Source organism: Rattus norvegicus, chromosome 3, assembly GCF_021556685.1.
Source record: "Rattus norvegicus strain SHRSP/BbbUtx chromosome 3, alternate assembly SHRSP_T2T, whole genome shotgun sequence".
Lineage (NCBI taxonomy): Eukaryota > Metazoa > Chordata > Mammalia > Rodentia > Muridae > Rattus > Rattus norvegicus.
Genome location: NC_141536.1, coordinates 7149165 through 7173681, shown reverse-complemented (window position 1 = coordinate 7173681; position 24517 = coordinate 7149165). Strand labels below are relative to the sequence as shown.

Below are 24517 nucleotides of genomic sequence, written 5' to 3'. Positions count from 1 at the left end.
CTGTAGGCTCCTGTAGGCGAGTAAGATAATGGCCAGGTGGGGGCGCCAGAGATGTGCAGGCTGCCACTTGGTCTGAGATTCCAATTGGATCTCACACTAGGTCTCAGCCTCCAGAGAAGTCTGAGACTGCCATAAAGGTCTGGACCCTCCCACCTCCTGTGACAGACCCAGAAGAGGCTTCTTAGACCTGGGACCAGGGAGAAGCAGGCTGCTGTGCTAACACTACCTTGGAGGTGGGTCTAGGGTTAAAGAGTTTTCTTCTCCTCCCCACCTTTAGGGCAGTGGGCATCATGGCCATCATGGCATGGCACCCTGTGGCCATGGGATACCTTTGGCAAAAGCTGGGCAGTACAGGGAGTCCCCAGAATCCAGGGCCGGGAACTGCCAAGGGAGCCAGCTGAAATCTCCCTGGCCTCCTGGTGTAGTTAAGGATTGCAGAATGCAGAGCAAGTCATACTCACTACCCCTTGGTCTTTTCACGGGTCTTCTATACGACCAGCGTTCATGCCAAACCGTGGGACTCTGAAGGACATCAGCTTCAAGTAGCCCTGTTCTGAGCTGGGGAAGGGAGCACTGGGAAGGAAGGGAGCACTAGCTTGTTCAAGGAGATAGCGAGGATGCTATCTGTGGGAGTGACTATCTGTGGGAGCGAGAGCAGAGAGAGGTACTTGGGTGTCCACAAAGTCAGGCCTTGGGGAGGAAATCAGGCTGTCTCTGCTCTGGCTTGATGATAGCCCCTGGGTGCGGCCGCCTGGCTGGTGAGATAGGCATGAGGCTCACCCTTCTCAGGAGTAACTCAGTTACAGTGTGGACCCTCAGCATGGGCCGGGGTCAGAATTGGATGGGAGATTCACAGGCTGTTGCAAATTTGCCTACATTTTTACAGTAGAGGGAACTTTATACCTGATCTGAGTATATCACGGGCTATCGTGTCCTTCCTGTGGTTCTGGATGGACCAGAGACCCAAACATCCCCCTTTGCTTTTCTGGTGCGTTTCCCAGCGAGTAAAGAAGGCATGTGGGCCTTCAAAGACCTGTGCTTGTATGTTCACGGCAGCTCTACATGAGAGAACCCCAAACTGAAAGGAACACCCATGCCCATCAATCACCAACTGTGGAAGGCAGCACCTGGCAGCTGCAGATGCTGCAAATGGCTGCCACTGCAATTCACTGACCTCAAAGGCTATCAGGACATGTAGAGTATGGCTCCCCTTACAGACAGAGCAAACTGCTCTGTAGGGACTGACAACCGCTATGGCTTGGGGGCAGTGGGAGCGGCGGAGAGGAAGACACAAGGGAGCTTAGGGAATCTTTTAAAGACTGATGTTATGTGTACATAGGTGTTCTGCTTGCTTGTATGTCTGTGCACTGCTTAAATGCCTGGTGTCTTCAGAAGCCAGAAGAGCGTATTGGATTCCCTGGGACTGGAGATGCAGTGGACTGCGAGCTGCCATGTGGATGCTGGGAATCAAAGAGGATTCCTCTGGAAGAGCATCCAGTGCTCTCTTATCTGTTGATCCATCTCTCCAGCCCATGGTTTCTTTGTGTCTCTGTGTAGCTCTGGCTGTCCTGGAATTCACTCTGTAAACCAAGCTGGCCTTGAACTCACAAAGATCTACCTGCTTCTCTGCCAAATGCTGGGACTAAAGGCATGTGCCCCTACCCTGTGGCACTAAGGAATCTTGAAAAGCTCTTTGTTTCTATCTTTTATCTACGCATGTGGGATCGAGCGGTGTCTGCAAAGGCCCTGTTGGATCTTCTGGGTCTGTAGTTACAGGTGGTCATGAGCCTCCTGACATAGTGCTGGGAATAAAGTCGAGTCCTTGGGAAGAGCAGCAAATCCTCTTAACCACCGAGTCACCTCCACAGCCTTGGCAAGCCTAGAACTCATTGCCTAGACCAGCCTTGCCTTCAGCTCACAAAGACCCAGCTGCCTCTGCCTCCCGATGAAGGAATCTGTGTGGATTGGTAGACACTCTCACTGTCTCAGGGTTTTATTGCTGTGAAGAGACACCATGACCACAGCAACTCTTAAAAAGGACAACATTTAATTGGGACTTGTTTACAGTTCAGAGCTTCAGTCCATTATCATCAAGACAGGGAGCAGACTCTCCCACTAGCAGTCTTCAGATGAAGATGTAGAACTCTCATCTCTGCCTGCCCCATGCCTGACATTTCACTCTAAATTCTTGGGACAATTGATGCTGGTCAGCTGGAGCTAAGAAATTAGTGTGATTAAGAAGAGACCAGCATCACTGAGGTGAAATATTTTGGGAAGTGTTTTCTGAGAGCACACAGATCCTGTGTTCCAGAGATAACCAAGATTGTACCTCGTGCTGTGGCTGTACTCGGTAATGTGTAAGAGTCACCCAGGTGGTACTGGCTTTGAAGACATGAAGGGGTCATGAAGAGCAGCTGAGGCTTGGCATTGTGAGAGGCCACGGAAGGTCATTGGTACAGCCTCAGTTGCAGTTGATGGCCCAGGACTGAAGGTGTCATGCAAAGGAGTGAGGCTTGGCACCATTGAGAGCCTAGGAGAGGGTACTGGTGAAGCCTAGGTGCAGCAGAAGACCTCCGTGTATGGAGATGCCAGTGCCATGGGATGATCACCAAGAACAGCAGCAGCAGTGGAGTGGATCAGCCTGAGCTTAGAGTCCGACAGAGGGCAGAGCTGGAGAAGTGATGCCAGCCCTTTGGAGGAGCCCAGAAGATCATGTGTGAATCCCAGACATTGAAACAAGAAGCTCTAACACTGAAGCTGCCTTGGAGACCCCAAGATGTTTGAGATGCCAGAGCCGTGAGCTATCTGCTGAGGAAAGCTGCTAACAGGGAGTGGAATGAGCCCAGGAAAAGAAGTTTGTTGCAGTCAACAGAGATGCAAAAGGAGGTGGAGATCTGAAGGTTGCTTTGACATCAGACATGGAGATGCAGAGTTTGGAGTTTGCCCAGCTGGCTTCCTGTCTGGCTTTGGAATTACAGTTAAGTGATTGGATGAATCTCAGAAGAGACTTTGAACTTTGGACTTCTAGCATTGTTGAGACTACTCTAGACTATGGGGATTTTGGAAGTTTGACAAAAATGTATCTTGCATTATGCTATGTTTAGATGTGGCCCCCATAGACTCATATGTTTGGACAAGCCTATGGGGCCAGGGAGTGGAATGTGATGGTTTGTATATGCTCTTCCCAGGGAGTGGCACTATTTGGAGGTGTGGCCTTGTTGGAGTAGATGTGTCACCGTGGGAACTTTAAGACCTTACTCCTAGCTGTCTGAAATTGAATCTTCCACTAGCAGCCTTCAGATGAGGATGTAGGACTCTCAGCTCCTCCTGCACCATGCCTGCCTGGATGCTGCCATGTTCCTGCCTTGATGATGATGCACTGAACCTCCGAACCTGTAAGCCAGCCCCAAGTAAATGTCCTAATAAGAAATAAAGACGGGAAGAATAGTGGCATGCAGACTGTCATAGTGCTGGAGAGGCGGCAGGAAGAGAGAGTGACACTAAGCCTGGCTTGAGCTTCTGAAACCTCAAAGCCCATCATCCCCTGTGACACACTTCCTCCAACAAGGTCACACCTACTCCAACAGGGCCCTACCCCCAATAATGCCATTTCCTGGGACTATGGGAGCCATTTTGATTCAAACCACCACATGCACTATCTCATCCTTGTGGTGATGGTTTCCAGGACACACACATGTATTATAACTTCTCAAAAATTAAAGAAGAAAAATCCTGTAAAACCCAAAGCCACAAAGATAAAGTTATGTCACAGAGACTGCCATTAAGCCAGAACAGAGGCAGTCTGAATTCTCCACCATGGCAGCTTTAAGCCTCCTGAGTAGTTCTTTCTGCCCTCTTTCCCAAGGGCAGTCCCAAGGCACTCCCTTTGGCTGATATTGAAACAATTTAAGTAACACCGTGACTAAAAAAGTACAAAGTTACACCCCAGAGAATAAACAGAGATCCTTGAGTCCAAAGGGGGATGGATAAGCTAGGGAGTGAATAAGAAAACACAGAAAACACAGATAGAGAAGAGGCCAGCACCTGGAAGGCGGAGTCTCATCTGAAGGGCAGGCTGTGCACATCTTGGTCCTTCCAAAGGACAGTGGGAAATGAGCGCAAGCAGCATCGGCATCCAAAGGCCCCAGTGACAAACCACTTCTTGGTTCCTCCTGGGGAACCAATGGTTTGTTAGGCTTACTCACAGAGCGAAGCTTACGGACTGGAGTGTGAACCAAAAGCAGCCAAGCCAGAGAGCCGGCACCTCGCCAGCTGCACGGGCGTTTTTCCCTCCCAGAGACCTGCCAGGTTGAGAGATCTGGAAGCTATGCAGGGACTTCTGCAGAACACCTGATCAGCGCTGTCGAAACCATCATGGCTGAGACGGAATAGTTGAAAGACCTTCCCCAGCCCAGGGGAGCCCAAGGACCATGGAGCAAAACCTCCTGAAGGGACTGACCAGACACAGAACTGAACAAGCCCTTTAACTGGGCTAGGACATTTTCCTATTTGATTTTGTTTTGTATCGACTCCAGGGCTGCATGCCAGCCAAACACTCCACCAAGAGAGCGAGAATGCTGATGAAAATATGGGCCTTCCGTGGTTTAGCATCTCAATACTCAATGTTGTTCCGTGTGGCCTTGTTAACTGTGCCCACTGGCACCAGGCACTCTAACAGGAGCAATGGCCCATTTTCCAGGCAAATCTAAACCTGTTTGAAAACCAAAACATATGTATGTATTTGTGTCACGTGTTGGTGTTCTGTGTGCAAACATGTGTATAAAGCTCAAGGACAATCTTGGGTGCCATCCGCCTGTTGTTATTTTTGAAGCTTTTTGTTTCTGAGACAGGGTCTCACAGAAGTTGCTGGCTCTGACTAGGCTGCGCCAGCCCCCAGTGCAGGGAGCTGCTGTCTCCCCCTCCCCAGCACTGGGATTAGAAACACGGAGAGAGCATAAGTCCCAGCCAAGACCTTTTATTGTCTCCTCTCTCTCCCCAGTCTTTATATATTTATTTTTAAGTTGTATGTATTTTTTAAAGACGCTGTATTGCCTTGGCTGGCCCTGCCAGCCTTCCTGCATCAGCCTTCTGAGTGTTGGGATTACAAGCTGGTGCCAGGACTCCCAGCTTGAACACTCACTTTTAAAGACAGTCTCTAGGCAGCAGGTGAGTTACTTGGTGTCCTTTTCTCTCCACCAAGCCTTCCAGCTCCCGCACTTTCTCCCTTCACATGTGTGTATCTTCCTCTCCTTTGAGAATCTAAGGCCACTGTTAAAATTCAAGTTGTTGATCTGCGTTGGGCCTTTTGTGTTGCCTTTTCCTGTGCCAGAGGTTGAGCTGTCAGGCTTCCTCCTCTTGGCACTTACTGCTCTTCACAGGATGAACTGCAGCTTCCCTGAAGCTTCCAGAGCCCATTCTGGCCTGGGCGTCCAAAGTAGCTTCCTGGATTATACATGGCAGTGCTAAGAATTAGACCACCAAGGTATCTAGGAACCATCTAAATTGGCCATCAGGGTTTCCCCAGGGGCACAGTTCAGAACCAGGATGATAGAATCCTAGCAACCATCCCCCCAGCATATGGAAAAGAGGCCAGAGGGGAGGAAGACAAGAGGAGGTTTCTATGGTTCTCAGGTAGCCACCACAGGCAGAGGTTTCAGGGCCAGCTGAGGGCTAATCCAAGGTCAAGAGGGAGCAGAGAGCTACAGAGGAGGCAGTAGCCCCATGAGTGAATGGCCGTGGCCCAGATTAGCTATGTGGCCTGAGCAGGTGGCCCTGGGCCAGCTCTGGCACACTCTGTCCCTCTTTGCCTAGCCCAAAGAACAACTCAATCTGCTCCCAGGCAGGGGGTGAGAGTGAATGCAGAGCCCAGGCTCAACAGACTAAGACAGGTGTGGGTGGGTTCTGGGGTTGCTTCTTATGCTGGGCACACAGTGGTCCCTAACAAGCACCTGCTGTCATCCCGCCCAGGCTGGAGACGAAAGCTCTGTTCCTGTTTGCATGAGAAGTGTGAGGCACAGAGTGTGCAGGGGGTGGGCAGTGGAGCAGGAAGGACTGGATCGGCGTTTGTGGAGCCTGCTGGAGTGTGAGGAAGCCAACGGGCACAGACTTTCCCCTATTGGATATAGAGACCAGAGCTGCCTGCTTTGGGCAGGGCTAGTGTAAATTCAGTGACAGCCTGAGCCCAACATCTCACTCTCTCCTCCACCAGCCAGGCCATGATGCCCAGGATCAGCCTCCTCCACTCAATGGAGCTCCTGTGGATAGGGCTCACCTTGCTGGTGATGAAGCAGACCCAGGCCCAAGGTCCAAGAAGGCATGAAGGGTTTCCTTGAGCCCCGCTCCCCAACATACCTTTTCACAGGATCTGTCTTGTGCCCAGCCTTGGGAAGGAGAGAGTGACTATGAACCTGTCCAGACAGGCCCAGTTCCCATGGGTAGGAAAAAGAAATGGGGAGCCCAGCCCAATGGCAACCCTGCACCGACTTCACATTTCCCGGTGACCCTCGAGAGCATCCAGGTGGGAACAACATTCTCTGTCCACGTGGCAAGACTGAGGCTTTGAAAGTCATTAGGTCTCTGCCAGATGCCGGAGATGCAGCTTCGGGCCACATCTGGGGTGGGAGAGGGCTGGGCCTGTCTGTCACTAGTCCAAGGAGAGTGGTTCATCCTTGGCTTGATGGACCACACCTTTAGGAGAAAGTCCTGTTCCAGATGTGGGTGACAGCCTGTTTGCTACTGTATCTGCTCCACTTAGGTGAGACCAAGCTCTCATGGCCCCTGCCACGTGAGGGGGCAGTGGGTAGCTGGTAGTGGAAAATCCAGCATTTACAGGCAAGTGAGAGACCACCGCACACCCCCATAGCAGTAGGGACAATCTGTTTTGAATGAGCTCATGGATAACTTCCAAACACATGAACCTGCTTGTCCTGGAACCTGTGATTTGGAGGAGAAATCAGCAGGGTAGCATGCAGGGTCAGAGCAGTGAAAGGTTGAATCCAGGAAGATGATGAAGTCTAAGATAGGCACAAAAGTCAGGACTCAGTAGGTAACACAGTGACTTCCGCTGAGGTCCCAGTGGGAGCTCTGGGAAATGCAGGCTACCATGAGTCAGGACCTGTCTGGGAAAGTATGAGAAGCAGGACCTTTCTAGGAGACCCCAAAGTCTCTTCCTACTACTCCATCCCATATTCCTCTCAAAGACCAATTCAACCAAAGGCTTCCTCTCTGGTTTCTGTTCTCCCCAGGACCCCATCTCTGAGGGTCAGCCAAGCCAGGACCTCCTCAGAACCTGGGAAGGTGGTTCCCCCTGTCTGAAACCCCAAGGAAAGCCTGAAGCAGCCCTGAGTCAAAGAGCATTCTGGTGCAGCACTCGATGGCCGAAGTCAGCAGTCCCCTTCCCACTCCTGCTCCCCAAAGAATCAGGGTCAGAAAGTTACAAGGTGGACTTGGCAGGGGACTACGAGAATGTCCCCTGGTCCTCCATGTAAGGACTAAGGGTCATGGATGATTACGGGCTGCTGGATAAGACCCTGGGTGGAAGATGGGTTAGCAGGGATAGAGGGGGTCATCCTGGGTGAGGATGATCCTGGGTCCTTCCCAAGGCCCCCTAGGGAGTGAATGGAATCAGAGGTTCCTCCCTAGGACTCATCTCTCATCTTGACACAGGAAGGAGGGAACTGGATTCTTATCTGAGAGGTGGCTTATTAAGCTTCCTGGGACACTGGGTATCCTTCAGGACCGGATCACCCTGTCCAAAACTTGGTACAGGGGCCCAGGAGTGGTGGGAAGGGGCATGAGGTTGCACAGATGGCTGTGAGGTGGCCTCAAGCCCTGAGAACTACTGTGCATCAGAGCTGGGAACTCTGACAAGCTAAGAGAGTCATGAGCTCAGCCCTGATCCTTGAAGACTAGAAGGCAGAAGGCTGGGAGAAAGTCCTCCAGTTACACACAGGGTAGATACTGAGACTCGGGAGGAATGTCTGAGGCACAGCCCGGGAGGAAAAAGCCCAGAGCTAAGCAGAAGCTCAGCACAGGAGGAAGGCCCCACAGTGCATGAGATAAAATGCTTCTCTCTCAGTTCGAAGGCAGGGTACACTCAGGGCTGGATAATTCAGGCCTCAGCAGGTACCAACCCTAGCAGGAGGCATCCTGACAGTCTTGGGCAAAGTGAGAGCGGGATCTACTGTACAGATCCACCTCCATGCCTGACACTGACAACTTGGGCTATACATTGTGAAAAAAATTGACAATGAGACATGAAGTTAGGTCCAGGCTTGCAGAAGGACATTATGGTAAGGTTGGGGCCAAAGCCTGGATATGCATGAAAATGGGAGGTGGGGGGGAGCCCATGCCAGAACACAGTTGCCTGAAATGTTCCTCCTGTCAAGTCTCTGGGTGCCCTGGTCTGGGTTGTCCATCGGAAGGTACTAAGCCAGGCGTGGGTTGAGTAGGGAAGGGGCTTTGGAGATCAGAGATCATGCAAGTGTGTCTTTAGTACCCTGGGCTCCCTAACTAACATTGTCCCCATAGAGGAGTTTGATCCAGAGTTCTGAGTTAACTGTGAGTCTGTCTGGTGAACAAGGAAGGGTCATGGGGGAGAGGGAGGTGTTGACTGAGACCCTTTCCTTTGCTCTAGTGACCTTCCTGTGTCTCTAGTTCCTCGTGTTCTCCTTGCACCAGGCTAGCTCCTCTTAGGCCCCTCCTGCTGGGGTGTGTCCCTGCCCAGGTCCTTCTGGCTCCAGGTTCTCTCTCATTTCTCTTCTCCTCCTTGCCTCTTTCCTAGGCTAGAAGACCACCATCAGGGTTGGCTGACCATGGAAGACTTGGTCCTCCCCACATCCCGACTAGACCCACAATGCCCGTCCTCACTCAGGGCTCTCATCACGTCCCAATTAGATCCACAATGTCCCTCCTCGTGTCCCTCCTTACTCCACAGCCTCATCTGCCCCCAGCACAATAAATGCCTAAGATAGAGGGATGGGCTGGCTGTCCTGGCTGTCATGGGGAGTGGGAGCTGGGTGGGCGGGGGCTCCCACCCCTTCCACCCTGGTGTGCCAGACCTAGACAGAGTATCTGTCAACGATGGGGCTGAGGGTACCTGGAAGAGAATGGGGGACAAGAGACGCGAAGAAGGACGCCAAGACAAGAGTCTGATCAAGGCGACAATTTTATTTTATTTTATTTTATTTTTTGGTTCTTTTTTTTCGGAGCTGGGGACCGAACCCAGGGCCTTGCGCTTCCTAGGTAAGCGCTCTACCACTGAGCTAAATCCCCAGCCCCGACAATTTTATTTTTCTCCAAGGCTGAATTTATACCATAACAGGGGTAACAGAGGGAGGGGGAAGTGTGAAACATTTATGCAGGCCAAGGACACAGTATTCGTGTGGTCAGGGAATCGGCTGATATTGACAGGACGTCAGAAAGGTCACAGGTTTGTCGTATCTATTAGTCAGCAGGATGTTGGTTTTTCACAAAGGTTACAGGTCATCACATTGGGCATCTTGACGTCAGGTGTATTTCTCAGCAAGAGAACTTTATCATATTATTATTCATCTAGACCACCAGATTTGTATTAGTCTTCTGCAGCTGGCTGGGGATTTTCCATGAACCCAGTCATACTTAACTCTAACCATAATAATAACATCAATAATGGAGGGTTTCAAGGGCATTGCTCCCAACATCTCCCCCTTCCTTATAGTCAAATAAAAGGGTGGCTAAATGGCCGTGCTGTCCTGACATGCAATGAGCCCCTCAGGAACTGCGTCTGTCTTAGGTTAGAGTGATATTTGTCACATGGCCAAGAGAATCTTGTGGCCAGGGTCACAAGATAAGATAAGGCAGCAGCTAATGGCGTCCCTCCTGTCTTAGGCCCTTTATTCGTGAATAAATCACTCTTACCCATCACTGACTGTCCAGCTCAGCACGCAGGGGTGACAATTCCTTGATTTTTCAGCAAAGATATCAGGACAGCAGGCAGAGAAGAATGTCGGCCTCATTTGGCTGAAGGACAAAAATGTCCTTGCCTGGGCTGGGAGGAGACAATTTTAGGTGTAGGTGAGCTTGGCCATCATCAAAGCATCCTCCACAGCTAGCCTATGATAATATACCTGAATAGGTTTTGCTGCTATATTATCTACCTGTTGTTTAATAAAGCTGGTTACATGATTAAGTGCCCAAGGGCCAAAAGATATAAGCAAAAGAAGGCCTACTAGGGGGCCCAAAAGAGAAGGAAGCAGGGTGGACAACCAAGGGGAGGTGGAGAACCAATTTTGATATCAGCTCGCAGCTTTTTCTTTCTCATTTTCTCTTTTCCAAGCCTTCTCTGACTTTATTCATGCTCTCTTTAACCATATTCTAAGACACAGAAAATATCCAAGCACTGCCTTTCTCTCACAAACCAGAATTCAATGTGATTGCTCAAAGTTGGGAAATTAAAGGTAAAAACACAAATCACAAATAAGTATACTTGTTAGCATATACAGCTTACATAAAAGACTAATACAAATCTGGTGGTCAAGATAAATAATAATATGATAAAATTCTCTTGCTGAGAAACTTCTTTTTGATTAATCTCTGACTCTTAAAGACAGTGTGATTCAAAATTAAAATATTCAGATATACTTAAAACACTGCTTCATATTTGATAGATGTGGAAGTTTAAAAATTGAATGAATTTATATGATTGTAAATGTTTACCATGAAATATCACAGAAGGGATGCCACCAGGCAGAGAATTACAATTTTAACTGATATTAAACATCTTAAATAATTTGGAGAAACCTCAGCACTGAGTTATAACCATCAGGAAAAAAGCAAAGACATACATAGGTATCCCATGCATGTTATGTCAGAAATAAGCAAACCCCAACTCAGTACAGTACAGTATCAATGACTGAAAGTTAAATAATATGTTGATACATGGAAGGAAAAATAACATGTTGATTGACATTGTTGACATTCACAAAATAATTCCAATAGACAATTCAACTTGGTTTCTGCAACAATCATAATTGTGTTATCCAAAAAGTCAAATCCTACAAAAGGTATCGCATTGTGGGAGAACACATATCTCAGCTGTCCTGGAGTGCGTGGCAGAGCTTCCAGTTCTTCTTGTGCGACGGCAATGGACTCGAATCGGTGCAGTTCTTTGAGCAAGCAGCTCCTCTGGATGGAGTGCAGGCTGTAGATGAAGTCGCGTGTGCCCTGCACCGTGGTCAGTGCCTCCCTGGGCTCCTTCTTTGGATCAGTGCCCAGAAGCCGAGGAGGAGGAATGTCCAGGCTCTTTTAACAATTTTATGGTAAACATAATCCCTGTATCAGCACCTGATGGATACATTCTAAGACCCCAAGTATATCCATGTGTCCAATCCTGGTTTCAACCTGCAGAGGTAAATTTAATATTTAGGGGGATGTACCATCCCCTTGTTTTAGAATTAGAATTCACAATGGGAATCTGGGACATGTATATTAGTAGGACGGAAGGTATTATAAGTCAAACAACACAATGAATTAGGTGATAAAATTCTAAGGGCAGGAGAAAGGGGCCAGGCAAGAAAGCTAGAGGGTGGCCCGTTGAGAGCTGGTGGAACAACTAGATCAGGTGACAAACAGCATTCAGTCACACAGCTAAACGAGGAAGCTTTCTTGGGATGAAAAGACCATTGCAAAAACGAGCGCAAGCTTTGTGCCTGTGAAACAGAAAGGCAAGCAGAGGGGCAGCCAGAGTCTGTTACGGGCTGTCTCTCTGGACTTAGATTTTCCCTTAAGGAATACGTCACTTCAGTGTCAGCTCAGTGGCTCTGCCTCTCAAGAGACCCAGCCTCTGAAGGACACTAGGCTTCCAGTAAGAACTAATAACAAAAGGATGGAGAGATGGTTAGGACCTGGGTGCTAGATGCCAAGTGGCTGACAAAAGAATTGTATAGTTCGTCCACTTTTGGGGGGAAGTTTCTTCCAGGCTGTCAGACACACCTGGAGACCTTGAGGCAAAAGACCAGGGGAGAAAAGCATCTGAGCCTCTAGTGTGTTGAAATGAGGCTTGCCCAGGGGGGTGTGATCTGATTGAAGCCTCAGGTATCAGAAAGTAAGCTATAATCAGAAATAACTGGTTATAAGGACTCTTTCTGCTGCCATTCCTGAGGCAGGGGTCACAATTGAGTTGGGCTTCTTGCCTCCTACATTCAATAAAGAGATTGCTAACACCAGAGTACTGATCTTTAATAGAACTACAGCCCTCCCAGGACCCCAGTAGCAGCCCTTCACCAAGCCGTCTCACTGGGTCAGAGGGCCATGGAGAAGAAAACGTTGATCCTGACCTTGGTCACAGACTCCAGTTGGAGTAGGCTGAAGAGCCCGTGCCAAGACTTTCTCCTGATATCATTGTAGGGTAAACGTAGTCAAAGCCTGTTCCGAATTCTGTCTGGCAAAACAAAGTTCCCCGCAGTCTGCTGCAGACTCTTTCTGAAACTACTTTAGGGGCTCCCCTGCCTCCAACCTGGGGCATTTTGACCATAGGGGCAGGAACTGACTGCTGCGGGGATAGGATCAGAGGCACTCTCCATGTCAATAATGACTAATAGGGAATGTTACTTAATGCTGGAGACCGACTCCTCTCTTGGAATAGGGCCAGCAGATAAGGCAGGCTCCCTTAAAGAACTTCTCTTAATGAACGCTCTCCTGTGAGCAAGTGTTGAAGGTCTGGCCACTGAAGGCAGCGACTGGAATTTTTACTAACTCTCCACTATCTTTTTATTGTTAAAGCTTCAGCCCCAGCCGGGCTCATCACCTTGAAACTCCTCTTACGCCAACTTGGCCTGAGCTGCGCAGCTGCCTGTGTGCAGCCTGCAGCTTGCTTGCTAGCTGCCACCCTCAGCCCCACACTTCCTCACTCTGTGCTTCCCTTCCTTAGAAGCTGTGAATGTCTAAGCAACAGGGAGATCCCTTCTTCAGGATCCAAGGCAAAGCTTTCAGGTTCTTAATGCCTGCTTCAGACAGGGTCTCTCGCTAACCCGGAGTCCTTCATACATATGTGTGATTAACTGTTAACAGCAGCTAGACTGGTCAAGGGGATCAAAGGGAGGGGCATCTCTCCTTGGGGAGGAGGCTCAAGGGAGAACGACAAAATTCTCTGGCAGAAAACGATTTCTCTCAAGCAAATTATTTCCAAGTTAAACACCAAGAGGACCAAATAAAACCCTTTGACAAACAAAACAAACAGTTCCATGATCTCAAACACAGTCGTCAGTCCATGATCTCAAACGCAGTTGTCAGTCCAAGTCCAAAAATGAAACAAAAGCCAAAAAGACACTCAACAATACCACAGAAAACAAACTAGACAAACAAGACCAAGACAAGGCGTCCTAACAGATGCCTGGTACCTTCAGTATCTGGCCCAAACTGCAGCTTAACCTTAGCTGCTTCTCGGATGAGGTGGACCATCTGATCCCACCTCCCAATGGGATTCCAGAGTGTCCTCTAGATTCCTTTCTCCTCCTAAAGCATCCTCTAGGGCCCGTGGCCTGTGACAACTAGCATGTCTGCCTGTCAAAGCCGTAAGCCCCTCAAGGGACCCACAGCGACCACCAAGGGGACTCTAACTCCTCTCCAGGGGGGGATTTGAACCCCCCTCTGAAGGAACTCGAACCTTTCAGACAGCAGACGCAGACAACACAAGACAACATGAAACAAAGACGAGACATGACACAGAGACAAACAGAAAGTAACACAGAACACAAAACACAGATTTGCTCGAGCTTGCCTCTGATCTCCCTGCCAATTGTGGTCTGGGGGAAGCACAGTTCCCGGCCGATCCACCAAAATATTGTAAGACCCCATAGTGGCCTTACCTCAGGAGCGCCACCCACAGAGCACAGATTGACAAAGTGACCGCTGCAATAGCATGAGGATATAAGGTTTTTAATCCATGTATGTGGGGTTGCTCATCCATTCAGGGAAAGGCAACCTTGAACCCAAAAAGCACACAATTTTTATTCATTACAGAGGGCAGACTTCAGCAACAAGGTTAGCCGATCCATTAAACAATCACTAACTCTGCACTATCTTTTGTGTCAATTGTTCCCTCCTGGGGGAGCTATGGACAAGGATTTCCTACTAAGTATAAGAATTTCTTTAAATCTTTTTTCTTAATCCTATTCTTCGCGTCCTGAGCGACTCCCTGAGTCCTGTCACAAAAGCTGACTGTAGAATGCTTGTCCCATCACTCACCACTGAGATCTGCGTCGTCCAGGGAGAAACACACACCAAGCCTCTGAACCAAGGTCTGGCAGTCCATGGTTGCCAGAAGCGGGGGAGCAAAGGCTCCGACAAACAAGGAAGACAGGCCTGCCTATTCACAGGGGACAACATTCTCCTCCAGGAGACCTCCAAACAACCCTACGTTGGGCGTCATTTGTCAACGACGGGGCTGAGGGTACCTGGAAGAGAATGGGGGACAAGAGAAGCAAAGAAGGACACCAAGACAAGAGTCTGATCAAGGTGACAATTTTATTTTTCCCCAAGGCTGAATTTATACCATAACAGGGGTAACAGAGGGAGGGGAGAAGTAAGAAACATTTACGCAGGCCAAGGACACAATATTCATGTGGTCAGGGAATCGGCTGATGTTGACAGGATGTCAGAAAGGTTTGTCATATCTATTAGTCAGCAGGATGTTGGCTTTTCAGAAATGTTACAGGTCATCACATTGGGTATCTTGATGTCAGGTGTATTTCTCAGCAAGAGAACTTTATCATATTATTATTTATCTTTTTTTTTTTTTCGGAGCTGAGGACCAAACCCAGGGCCTTGTGCTTGCTAGGCAAGCGCTCTACCACTGAGCTAAATCCCCAACCCCTATTATTTATCTTGACCACCAGTTTTGTATTAGTCTTCTGCAGCTGGCTGGGGATGAACCCGGTCATACTTTTTTTTTTTTCTTCTTCTTTTTTCTTTTTTTTCGGAGCTGGGGACCGAACCCAGGGCCCTGCGCTTGCTAGGCAAGTGCTCTACCGCTGAGCTAAATCCCTAACCCCTGAACCTAGTCATACTTAACTAACCATTATAATAACATTAATAATGGAGGGTTTCAAGGGCATCGCTCCCAACAAGTATATGTGCTAGGGTTTCTGATTTGGGGGCTGCAGTATCCTCTGGGACACTTGCCTTCCTTTGTTTGCTTTGTTGACCTAACTTCCTCCTTAGGCTCAGAAACACAGAGAGACACTTGTATTTAAACAGCACCTGGTCTCAGGCTGGGGAGCAGGGAGATGTGACCCCAGGATCTTCTGAAGCCTAGATCCCAGGAGGGGCTGAAAGGGAAGCGCCCAAGCACAGTGCCTCAGAATGTGGTACCACACCGTGCTAGGTACCTGTAAGGTCTCTCAGAACTGTGTATCGGTTTCCCTGGTCCTCTTAGATCTCACAGTGAAAGTCAGAGCTCTGTCTCATGGCTGGACTTAAATTAAGATCCAGATACAACTTTAGTTCTAGCATTCAGGAGGCAGTCATTTGTGAGTTCAAGGTCAGACTGATCTATATAGAGAGTTTCAAGCCAGCTAGGGATACACAATGAGGCCCTGTCTCAAAACGAAAGGAAAAAGAAATCCAGACCCGGTAGCTGTTGTGAACCCACATGTGGGAGCCAGGAGATGCTGAAGGCCCTCCCAGCCTATCTTGCCCAGGACATCCAGCCTGGCCTGAGAAGAACAAGCCATTCCCCAGTCAGCCTGGTCCTCCAGGGACACTGTTAAGGATGCTGTAGCCTCATTGCTAAAGAACGCGGGCTTGCTCACTGCTGAGCCAGGCCGGGCCCTCTGGCAGCCCACTAGCTTTCTGGATCCCCCCATTGTAGGAAGAGAACGTGTTCGGCAGTCCCACCAGATTTCCTGACTTCCGACAGCTGCCTGCCTAGACCCACTTTCCTGGACAGCAGTTAGCCTGGCCGTCCTGGGACCCTTCTGGGTCTGGCTGACAAAATGCATGAGGCTTAAAGGCAAAAATTTACTCCAGGCTCCTGCTTCATTCTTGATCCTGGTCCTGGACCCTACAGAGCTGAGAAAAGGCAATCTAGAAGGGAGGCAGGGAGAGACAGCCATGTCCAAAATCAACAGGTGAAACCGACAGCTACAGAAAGCAGCCCTGAGAAGAACAGGGTGTGGACTTGAACAGAAACTCAGAGGCAGCCCAGAGCGCGGCCCGCACAGCTTGGTCAGTGAGCGGGGCCTGCTACACTGTAATCTCCAGACCAGTCCGGTTTTCTCATGCTACAGACCAGGGTACCACTAAGGTCAGTTTTCAGAGTCCAAAATTCTCCGCTCAGCTGCTTCTCCACAGCCTAGGGCAACGACATTCTTCTACGTACAGACCTTTGAGGAACATTTCTGGGAAGGGCTGTGAGAAAACATCAGGCCTGAGAGGATGGGAGCCTAGGTCCCCCGAAGATCACACACGGGCACCAGCACGCAAATGCATGCCCTTTTAACACAGAGGAGCCACACGCACTCGCGCACACACACTCACACATGTGCACCTTTTAACACTGAGGGGCTATACTCTGGCAGCTGGTGGACTGGGGGACTCAGACAGCAGTCTCTCACCTGGCTCAGGTCCCACCAGGCCGTGAGGAGAAGCATGGAGATGACCTGGAGAGGGATCTGCTTCCCTATAGGACAAGGCTGGGACTGTTTCTAGAAGCTCAGACCTTGAGAACCTTCCAAGTCCAAGAGTTCGCGGGTGCTCAGAGCAGCCAGGTCTTACCCCAGACACAGTCCTGTGTACGGCCCATATGCTGACTCAGGCTCTTTCCCGTCAGGACAGCCTGAGTGCTGCAATGGGGAGAGGCAGGTCTGAGACTAGGTGGGGTAAGGGTCTCCAGCTCAGTTCATCCTCAATTTCTCAGACTCCTCATGCAGCCCAATGTCTATGACCAGTAAGGTTGAGAGGGGAGGCCTGACCAGAGCCAGGCTGAGGGGAGGAAGACGGTCCAAGGTCTTATCTTGGCCCAACAGATGCCCCTATTTACTGTGAACAATTCCTCGTGACTTGGAAGGCCCACATTTAACAAACTTCCAAGAGCTCCTGCAAACTAGGAACATCTCCACTCCTTTTGCACAGATGGGGAAACTGAGGCACATAAGGCTGGACATTGGCCTGGGTGACCTCGTCTCTGCTAGACGCAGGATGACATCTCTGTCTTGCTCATATTATCATCTACCCCTGGTTTTCAGTCACTAGAGGCTGCAGGAGGGGAATCTGGGAGAAGCTGGGCTGTAACACACAGCTGCCCTGTGCTCATGGGAAGCAAATGCCCTCAACTTCGTCAGTGCCCAAGAGAGAAGACCTCAGAGGCAACGTTGGCACCCAGGATCGTGCAGAGGCTAAAGCTGAGGGACTCACAGACTCACTTCACACCGGCTGAGTTCTGGCATGCTTTGCATTCCTAGGTCCCCACAGGAAATCACTGGTGAAAACTGGTGAAATGGGACTGTGAGACCAGGGGAGGAGGGGCCCCAGTCCGAACCCCACTACGCTTCCTGACAGGCTTCCTGCAGGTGTTCAGGCTTCTCCTAGGAGAGGGGTAGAGGGGGCAGGCACTGATGCAGACACACTTGGGAGATAAAACCAGCAACTCTTGGGCTGGAGAGATGCTCAGTGGTTAAGAGCACCCGACTACTATTCCAGAGGTCCTGAGTTCAATTCCCAGCAACCACATGGTGGCTCACAACCATCTGTAAAGAGATCCGATGCCCTCTTCTGGTGTATCTGAAGACAGCTACAGTGTACTTATATATAATAAATGAATAAATCTTTAAAAAAAAAAAAAGCAACTCTCTCAGACAGGAGACAGGGCCACAGGAGGACTTGAAAGGACTATAGGCTCCCCACTCCTTTGCAACTCTGGTTTGGGCCATTGAGCAGATTGGGACAAGGCACTTCAGGGGCACAAATCTAGGTGGGGAGAAGCCTTCTGCTGTGGTGGGGGTTGGCAAGGCTATGGACCTCAGAAGCTTGTCCCCTCCAGAGGTGTCCCAGGACCAATGTGCTGTCCCTTCTTAGTCACCTTTACTCATGGTTCCACCAGAATCAGCACCATCAGGTCCCCAGTGGGACAGGCCAGCCTGAGCAGCATTGTGGATGGGTGTGGAGTAAGGTGGGGTCCTGGCACTGGCCCAGAAGGGGCACACAGGAGTGCATGGTCAGAGAAACGTCGTTAGCATGGAAACAGGGCAGCCCCTAATGCACCAGGGTTGACCTTGGACGTAGAACCATCAAGAGTCAGTCTGAGTGCCATGGTCCCTCCAGGAGGTCTGGATTACTTCTTCATTGTCATTAAAGCCACAGTATCCCTTGCAGCAACTGGAGCTGGGAGAGGGTAGATGGAGGGGGAGACCTGCCTATGGATCCTGTTCCCCTAAGTAGTCTGCCTCGTCTGGCCTCAGTGGGAGAGGATCTGCCTAGCCCTGCAGAGACTTGATGTACCATGGATGGGGATATGGGAGGGGGGAGCTTCCATCCTCAGAGGAGAAGGGGATCAGGGATGAGGGAGGGGCTGGGGGAGGGGGGAGCAAGGAAGAGGGGGCAGCAATCAGACTGTAAATAAATAAATAAATAAATAAATAAATAAATAAATAAATAATGGGGAAAAATAAAACCACAGTATCTGGGCAGAAATAACTTTAGAGAAGAAAGATTTATTTTGAGGCGTGGAACTAGTAACAAAGGAGAAAAGAAAGCAGCAGGAGCAGGGACCAGAAATCACCTTCAAAGGCCCTTCTCCAACGACCTACTTTACCAGCGAGACCACACCTGCTAAAGGTTCCACAGATCCCCAGGTAGTACCTGCCTCCAGCAGAGGCTGTATAAAGCAGGAGAGTGCTGGGGACATTTCAGATCCAAACCATAAGAGGCTTCCACACTTGCAGGTATTTATTTCAGATGACTCTGCTCGGGGGTTTCAGTCATCTACAAGACCCCACACACAGGTTGATGCACCCAGACATGGGAATGCTCTGCCTCTCTGGAGAAAACTCCCAAATCAGCCACTGGGCCTGGCTGGGGTCAGCTTCCCCTCTCTCCTTAGGTCCAGTGTGTGGGTGGAGCTGAGCCTTCTGGCAGGCAGGCGCTGATGGGGGCTGAGTGACAGGGTGAGATCTTGCGTTCTTCTGGGTAGTTCTCCAATCTACCCAATATGAGTGAGAAAGCAAGAGACCTTCCTCACAAAGACCACTCAGATGTTCATGCTAAATGATCCTGTGTCCCAGAATCTAAGATTCCTGGGACACAGGGAGGGGTGAAGGGTGGTATTTACCAGCTCCTCTGAGATCATCGGTCTCCCATCCAGGGACAGGCCTTGAAAGCCAAGAAGAAGCCACAGACTCTGTCCTCACCTACAGTAGCTTGAAGCCCACCGCTCCACCCACCACCTCTATGGGACCCCAAAGGGCCACCATATGAACCCCAGTGGATGACCACAGGGAGGGACTGTACTCAGCACGACTGGTTCTTGGGTTCACTTCAGGGTAGAGTGCATGAATTTCTTTATCTTGGTGAGGTTTCCTCATGGCCCTATGACTGCTAGCCTTTCAGGACCAAATGTTCAAGGCACAGATGGTTCTTTGTGTTCCCTGCTGGGGTCATGGGACTTGGAAAGGGATGGTAGGTAGGGCTTGTGAGAAGCAGGTCTTAGCCATAGGTGGGCAGTGACTAGATTTTCCAGCAGCTGGGAAGCTCCAGAGTACACATCCGGCACCATGTGAGGTATGTGGGCTTTGCTGGCAGGGTGGACAAGGTCTGAGCCACTTCTGCCTCTGGAGTTGGGGAGGGGGGACAGGCAGAGGCCTCTGCCTGCCCTGCCCTGCTGACCTGCCCCTGCCCGTTCTTCACTGAGGTATGGGGCTCTGCTGGAGCCTCTTACATAATGAACAGATGAGGCTGCAGCTGGGGCAGCCGCCCGCCCTCCCTCACACCAGCATCACGAGCCTCCAGTGGGCAGTCCTTGGGCCTTGGGTGGAGGCCAAGCCTGGTTCATAAATAGGGTCTCCACGGTGGCCTCTGCTCCATCTGCCCACAGTCTTCCTTGCTTTGCCCACGTTGCTGGCCTCAGGCTCAGACACCTGCTCTACTCCAAGCAAATGGCTGCTCTTCCAATGCTGTGGACCGGGCTGGTCCTCTTGGGTCTCTTGGGATTTCCACAGACCCCAGCCCAGGGCCATGACACAGTGCAGCCCAACTTTCAACAAGACAAGGTGAGAGGGTCCCCTACCCCACACCCGAGGAAACAGAAACCTCAGGTCAGAGCCAGGCTTTCTCTCACAAGAGAGGGTGCGTTGGGCGCTGTCAGCCATGGGAGCTGTCTGGAACCGCGCTGGCACACAGCCTGGTTGGTCCACCTGACTCCGCCAGGAATGTGGCTCTGATACCCACTTTACCGGAAGAGTAGACTGGGGCGAGCACTGGGACAAAGACGGGAGCTCAACATCCTGGGGAAGGAAGGGGTCAATGAGGCAATGAGCCAGCCTACTAGAGAGAGAGAGGGGCGTGGATGCTACCAGAACCTGTGTGTGGGAGGAGTCAGAGTAGGGAAGGCCAGCCCACTAGGGTCTGCCCATGAGGGGCGCATGGTGCAGACCCGGGCATCCACTGGTCACAGTTCCTGGGGCGCTGGTACAGCGCGGGCCTCGCCTCCAATTCAAGCTGGTTCCGGGAGAAGAAAGAGCTACTGTTTATGTGCCAGACAGTGGTAGCTCCCTCCACAGAAGGCGGCCTCAACCTCACCTCTACCTTCCTAAGGTGAGACAAGGGGGTGTGGCAAGTTTCGGGACAGAAGGCCCCACAACCCTGTCTGGGGGACATCCTGGGGCTTGTTCCCTTACATCAGGGGTAATCTACCCACAGGAAAAACCAGTGTGAGACCAAGGTGATGGTACTGCAGCCGGCAGGGGTTCCCGGACAGTACACCTACAACAGCCCCCGTGAGTGAGCCACTTCCTTATCTGGGTAAATTCTGAGGTAAATGCTGGCAGACTGTGCAGCCCCCTGTCCCAAAAGGTGGGGATAATGGTCACACCACAAGGGTCAGTCATCCAAGACCAGACCTGATTGTGAATCTGCCTCAGGCACACAGGGCTACCTCTCTCCAGGGACTTTGGCCTCTCTGAAACCCAGCCACATTCTTCCAGGCCCCTTTCCTGTCCAAATGAAATTTCCCAGTACTCTGCTGCCCAAGTGGGTCACATACAGGCATTCCCCAAATCCTACCCACATTTCATAGCTCCTATCCAAGTACCTCTTTCCATGCCTCACCTGATCTATGGATTCCCACCAGAACCCTATTTCCTTGGCCTTCCTGCTATATTGTAACTCAGCCTGATGATTTCTTGAGTCTAAGTGTTTTCTGCCCTCTCCCCAAGATTCATGGTTTGGAGTTAGTGTTCAGGAAGGAAGCTAGAGATTGGGTGGTGGCCACCCAGGGGAGCACAGGGAAAGAAGCCAAAGCAGGGGTGGAGGAGGAAGGCCTGAGACCCTCCCCACAGAGAAGCCCACAAAGGCCACCCCCTCCAAGCAGAGGGAGATAGTGATGTGGGAGCCACATGTCTCAATCAGTGTCATTTCTTGGGTTCCCAGACTGGGGCAGCTTCCACTCCCTCTCAGTGGTAGAAACCGACTACGACGAGTACGCGTTCCTGTTCAGCAAGGGCACCAAGGGCCCAGGCCAGGACTTCCGCATGGCCACCCTCTACAGTAGGTATCCCAGCCCACAGGCCCACGCACAGGGCAGATGCCTGAGGTTGGAAACAGACCAAGGCCTAACCCAGAGGACAGTAACGAAGGTGTGTGGGGGCAGGGCGAGGGCTTTTCACCTCCTGACACCGGCCCCTTCTTTATCTACCAGGCAGAGCCCAGCTTCTGAAGGAGGAACTGAAGGAGAAATTCATCACCTTTAGCAAGGACCAGGGCCTCACAGAGGAGGACATTGTTTTCCTGCCCCAACCGGGTGAGGGAGGCTAAGCTGCTGAGGAGGGAATTAGTGCAGATTAGTGCAGCCTGTGGACTGGGGAGAGTGTGGCCGCCTACTAGTCCAGGGGCTCCAAGGAAAGAAATGGAGGTGTCAGTCTGTCCCGACAGTACCTCGACCTGCAGCCCCCTTTATTGGGAACCCTCTTCCTGGTGGACACCTCGCTGCCCTGTCTGCCAGCCCCCTAGCTAGGGATTTAGGGGCACTAACAGATGGAGAAAGACACCTTTTATGTTTTAAAGAACAGATTGGAGCAGGAGTGGGATGGAGTCTGAAGTGTGGGGCTCAGCCTTGGGGAGGCTTCGTAAAGTCCAGGGAGAAGACAAAGTCCTGGTGACTGTGGGTCTAAGCCTGATACTGACTACTTCCCTGGGCTTCTTTCTCAACAGATAAGTGCATTCAAGAGTAAACACAGGTGAGAGAAGTCAGTCACAGGTAACACATGGTAAGTGCCATTTACTCACTCAACATAAGACCACTGAGTGCTCATGTGACCACGGAGTGCGGGCTGGGGTGGGGGGGATGCAGCTGCCCAAGGACTGTCCAAGTGAGACAGCCAGAGAGAAAGGACAGTTCCAATTCCAGTGGCAGGAATAGAGCTGATGGCCAAGGGTTCATGGGAGAAGGATAACAGCAATGGGAAGGGACCGCCCCATGAAGCCCATCCTGCAAAATGAGTCTCCAAGGAACCAGAATGGACAAGATCGGGAAGGGACTGGTGGCCAGGGATGGACATGGCGAGTCAGAGGGCTGGCTCCTCACCTGTGCTGTTGACTGAGACTCTGAGACCATAGGCCCTGGAGGGATACCCTAGGAGGCCCTGGCCGGAAGTGTTGTTTGGGCCCCACTGGGCTCAGGGTGCTGCCCTCATCACTGATGGCTCTTGTTCTTCTGTGCAGGTGATGTGGCCTCAGGACTCCCGTGCTCTGTCACTCTTGAGACCCAAGCCCTGGCTCCCCAAAGACCTTCTCCGCCCTCCAGCTTTGCCTTGGTGGAGAAATAAAATCCAAAGCAAGTCAGACCTCGGCTTTTGTCTGTCTGTCCTCCGGGCCATCACTATAGCCCTCTTATAAATTTCTCAGTATGATGACCAGATGGGTGTTTGTCCCTGCTCAAGTCCTGAGTAGGAACAGCCTGACCAATGCATCAGGTTCAGCGCCTACTCTGCGTAGAGGGGCTGCAACCTCTATGTGGTGACATACCCCAACCAAGAGAGTCACAGGTCCTGCAAGCTGCCAGCCACAGCCAGGCCTGGGCTGGGCTGCGGGGCGTCAGTCACTTAACCGCTAATCCCTTAGACAAGTCTACCCGTCCATCCAGGGAGCCTCGGACCCTGTAGGTTCTTCAAGGTATGGATAAGAATCTCTGGATTAGGCAATAAAGTTGGAAGGGCAAAAAGGAGTCGTTTAACAGATAGAGTGGGCTGGAGAGGCTGCCTGTACCTCTGCTCCTACCCCAGCCCTCTGACCAGAGCCCTAGCATCAAAGGCACCAAAACCACAGATGGCCACCCAATTAGTCCCCCTTTTCTTCCAAATTTCCACCTGAGCAGCTATTCCCAAGTCCTCATCTCTTTCCCTCCTGGTTCATAGTGAGCAGGTCTCAGGCCCAAGCAGACTACACCAAGATTCGGGTCAGCGGAGAGGGTTGCCTCTGGGAAGTCTTCCTGAAGAAAGGGGATACACTATGCCTGTTCTGACACCCGAGAAGTGTTAGGCAGCCCTCAGGCCTGGAGGTCACTTGGGCTACCTGCCCCTGACTGCTGAGTTCCTCACCCCTCCCACTGGAACCATGAGCTGACAGGGTGTGATGTGGGAGTGCAAGTCAATCAGTGGTCTATCACACTGGGTGTGTCCCAGGGCAAGCCAGCTATCTCAGGGCATCTGGGGATACGAAGGCCACTGAGAGGAAGCCATGAGAGTTCTTTGGCCTGTAGGACCCTCCAAATTCTGTGGCTCTACTGATTTGTTCATTCTTTGCCCTGCTTGGAGTGTCCCTGGCTCTAGTACCCAGTCAGGACAACCTCGATGTCAACCAGGGAAGCCCAAACCCATCTCCTTTCTTCACCCCAAGCTTTTGTGCACACTTTCTTTGGGTCCAGCCTATCAGTGTCTTAGACTTCAAGAAAGGCCTCCATCCATTTGCTATAGCAGATCACATTGTGAGCACAGTGTCCCGGACCAGCAGTTAGAATAGGTTGCCTCGTTCTCCCAACCTACAGTTGTAGGTACAGAGGCCATGGTACTGGACACTGAGCCTTGGCAGGAAAGCAAGAGCATCCTGGCAAGATGAAGTGGGCTCTTCTAGGACACAGAGGATTCTACCCATCTTTCCCGCCCTACCCTGCAGTCCAGAGGACCCAGCACATACGTGCGGCTATATAAGGAAGCAGGGCTTCCAGGACTATAAAAGGTATGCATGGTTCTAGTGAGAGCCTTGCCCAGTGGTGACCTGGCTGTTAGGTTTAGGTAATCCCACATGAGCGATCCTATGACTGCACTTCAATTTG

General features: G+C 50.9%; 1 protein-coding gene across 1 annotated transcript; it reads left to right on the top strand.

Moving 5' to 3' along the window:
• Positions 1–20092: 20092 nt before the first annotated feature.
• On the top strand, positions 20093–23027 carry Ptgds (prostaglandin D2 synthase). Its single transcript, NM_013015.2, is given in 7 exon segments — positions 20093–20240; positions 20645–20784; positions 20890–20966; positions 21619–21735; positions 21887–21988; positions 22399–22454; positions 22909–23027. Coding segments are annotated over 6 exon segments (570 nt in total). The 5' UTR covers positions 20093–20126; the 3' UTR covers positions 22419–22454; positions 22909–23027.
• Positions 23028–24517: the final 1490 nt, after the last annotated feature.